The 3464-nt window shown below is 45.6% G+C and overlaps 1 protein-coding gene across 1 annotated transcript in view; it reads right to left on the bottom strand.

Annotated features, from left to right (window-relative positions):
• rin1b (Ras and Rab interactor 1b) overlaps positions 1 to 3464 on the bottom strand; it is a 10062-nt gene continuing 6598 nt past the window's right edge. The window contains exon 13 of the mRNA XM_025061605.1: positions 1 to 1855. Coding sequence (XP_024917373.1) covers positions 1532 to 1855 — 324 coding nt within the window. The 3' untranslated portion in view covers positions 1 to 1531. The remainder of the gene's footprint in view (positions 1856 to 3464) is intronic.

Below are 3464 nucleotides of genomic sequence, written 5' to 3'. Positions count from 1 at the left end.
TTTTCAAAGTTAGGTTTCCTCTCTGTTTCCCTGCGCAGCATCACCCTTAGTTTAACCCAGTGTTTTCTGCAGCGCCCCCTCTTGTAGGACCACTGCTGAGACACATATACAGCTGTTGCTTCAAAACTCCACTTCACTAAAAATACTGTAATTCCTAAAACATATTGTTCCTAAAAAGAATTAAATAAAATTTCAAATATTTAACATTTTCCCAATGTGGCACAAATAAAAATATTACAAATTATATTAATTTGACATGCTGAACCCACTGTGCAATTACTACACTCGCACCAAAGGGGGCCTACCACCCACGCTTTGGTAACCACTGTTTGAATCAGTACATAACCCAGACAAAGTGCAGGTGGGCTCAAGCAGTAGCGTGTATTATTAGTCAGAGTTTTTAAGGAGTAGAATTTGCAGTTTTTCAACTTTTCATGAACTTTTCTCTGTTTTTGGTCAGTATTTTTCAGCATGAAAAGCTTGCTGTGCTTCTGCTTCACCTCCACCACTTTTACCTTTGAAACACACAGTTTTTTTCAAAAACACATGACATGGTTTGAGTGAATTTTGATCCTGTTTAGAGGAAAATAGTTGGTACTACTACTTGTGTGTGGTACAAGTAGTAGTACCACTTGGAGGGGGTACTCGCAGCCCCAGTACTGCTGGGTTTTAGCAGATGCCCAAATCTCCGGTGTATTGACTGATGAATCATGAGAGTGCTGTGCTCCTTTCTCCACCTCCTACCCAACCGTGCGTGACCACGGACGGTGTCATGGTTCTGAACCAACCCGTTTCCAGACTCCTACCTTTTGCATTACACTTTTGAGAATTGGAGTGGTTTTCAAAGAGGTTTTCAAAGTGAAAACACTGAACACATTGTGGTGATGGGATTATGGAGGTCATTTGGCCACAAACACCTAGACTGAGCACTAAAACCAGTTGTTTCACCCACAGCCCACAGCATTCAGCCCACAGACCCTCTCCTGGGTCACAGACCACCATTTAAAACATTGGTCCAACAGTTACGTGCAGCATGGACCCGTCCAGTGAAGCTCTAAAACATCCAGGTGTCTTGTACCCCAGGCCAGGGCTATACAGAGACAGGGTGACATCAGCTCTGTGGACCGAGGGCCACAGGTTGTGTTTCCAGGAAACATTAGTCTCACAGAACCTGTCTTTGGGTTCCAGTCTCCTCATGATGCACTGATGTCATCCCTGTAGGGTACAGGAGACAATGTGGGGGAAAATATCAACTGAAAACTATTTATTACACATTTCCCACTCAGGACACTCCTCCACACAGAGCAGTGGCCCTGGTTTAGTCTCTGCTGCTCTGGTCCATTAAAGGAGGGGTTCGTCATAAAGAGTCTACTCCCAGTCTTTCGTCACAACACGTCGTGACCCGTGAAGAGACACAACTCACTGATGAGGAGAGACAGAGACAGAACGAGAGCGAGAAAGCCAGAGCGACCATCCATCTCCTCCTCCTCCTCCATATCCCTCCACCTTCTCCCTCCTTTCCACTTCCCACTCACTCCTCACACACCGACTCGCTCAGGTCCACCGCGCCGCCTCTGGTGAGCCGTCTCATCTTGCTGAAGTCGTGGTCGGTCCTCAGGTAGGAGAGAGAGGGGCCTCCCTCGCTGTGGCTCGCCAGGTCCTGGGGTTGAGCCTGGGGCGGCAAAGCCCTCATCTCCCCGCCACTGCGCCAGTACAGGGTGTATTGCTGCGGGTCAGAGACTCCGAAGGTGGAGGCGCACAGCTGCGCCAGAGCCTGGCTGCTCTCCCCGGCTCTCCACTGCAATGTCCGCACAGCGCTGCGCTCCCCGTCCTGGAACAGTATCCGAACGCACCTCTGAAAATGTGGGAAAGGGGGACGGAGCAGGGAAAAACGGGCAGTGAATATATATATATATATACATATATACGTGGATATAAATATAAATACATCATCCATGCAAAACACAGGTCAACAGGCTTATGGATTGAGGGCAAAAGAGGGGGAGGAGAGAGAGAGAGAGAGAGAGGAGCACACAACACACATCCACTGTTAATCCACTTCAACAAATGATGTCCATCAGAGACATTTGCTGTGAAACAAAGCTTCTGCTTCCCACACAGCAGTGTTGAGGCAACAGGTCAAAAGTCTCTCTTTCTTCTCTGCTGCGGGCTACAGATTCACTAACGGAAAAAGAAAAAGAAAGAAAAAAAAAACACACACAGAGAAACATATAGAGCTGACCTCACAGAGACATTACTCCTCAGTTAATCCCCTCATCAAATTCCAGATTAAATGCATTGTCAACAAAGGCAGGAAATGGAAAAATGTTCGGTCTGATTAATGTTAAAATGGGGAAAAGTGTCAAAGCTCCAACCAGAGAAACCAAACAACTGATTGACTGATCAGGTTTCCTCAGCAGCTTTGACTGGAACGGTGCTCTGTGTCAAAGCTCAGTTATCTCGTCATCGCTTTAATCCAAAAAGAAACTTCTTCCAAATTGAGATAAGACCAGAGAAATTGTGTGGAGGAGGTATCTCCCACCGACCGTCAATTTCTACGTGCACAACAACTGAGCTGTAATGTCAGAGTCGACCACAAAACATCAACAGAATCCTTCCAACCAAAGAGCCAACCTTTAGGAACAAGCGAAAATTCTCTTCTTTAAACACACACAGACACAGGCACGCAACTGCACGCCTGGCCAAGTATATACAGTAGTACACACACACACACACACACAGAGACAGAGACAGAGCAGCATTCTAATCAACAGGTCTGGCAGAATTTGAACTTACAGAGTCACTCAGCTCCTCGCCGTCCGTGTGCATATTGTGTTTGCCTGCTTGGTCGAGTAGATGCAGCTCAATAAATTTCATGTTATCTGACCGCCCACTTCTTCATAGCACTTGGCTCACTGATCCCCTCCTGTGTCAGTGGAAAATCTGGCTGCCGGCTGAGTTAGACGGGCTATTTGAAGCCAGGAGATGAACCACGTGACCAGACACAAACGTTGTAGAAGACAATGCCGGTCGTCCGTGCAGCTTTGGAGCAGATATTAAACTGTTCACGCCGATCCTCAATGACAATAGGCAGAGTGTGAGCCAGTCCACCCCGGATCAGAGGATTAGCTCTGACACGGTCCAAAAACTAATCCTCACAGATGATTTTTTAGGAAAAGGGAGGGAATTCCACACAGACCTGTGATGAGAATGGACCATATACTGTCCCACAAATTACTGCCGATTATTGTCACTACACTATTATTGTCAACATAATGCACGTGCACTCTTTCAGATGCAACAGATTTTATTTCTCATTTTTCTCTTTTTTTAGGATTCTCAAATTTCCACAGGTTCCCTAAATGCCACTTGTTATGTATATATGTACATGTACACACACACACACATATATATATATATATTTATATATATATATATTTATGTTTTTTTTTTTTTTTTTAAGG

Source organism: Cynoglossus semilaevis, chromosome 1, assembly GCF_000523025.1.
Source record: "Cynoglossus semilaevis isolate Cse_v1.0 chromosome 1, Cse_v1.0, whole genome shotgun sequence".
In the NCBI taxonomy this organism is placed as follows: domain Eukaryota; kingdom Metazoa; phylum Chordata; class Actinopteri; order Pleuronectiformes; family Cynoglossidae; genus Cynoglossus; species Cynoglossus semilaevis.
This window is presented reverse-complemented; position numbering and strand designations above follow the sequence as displayed.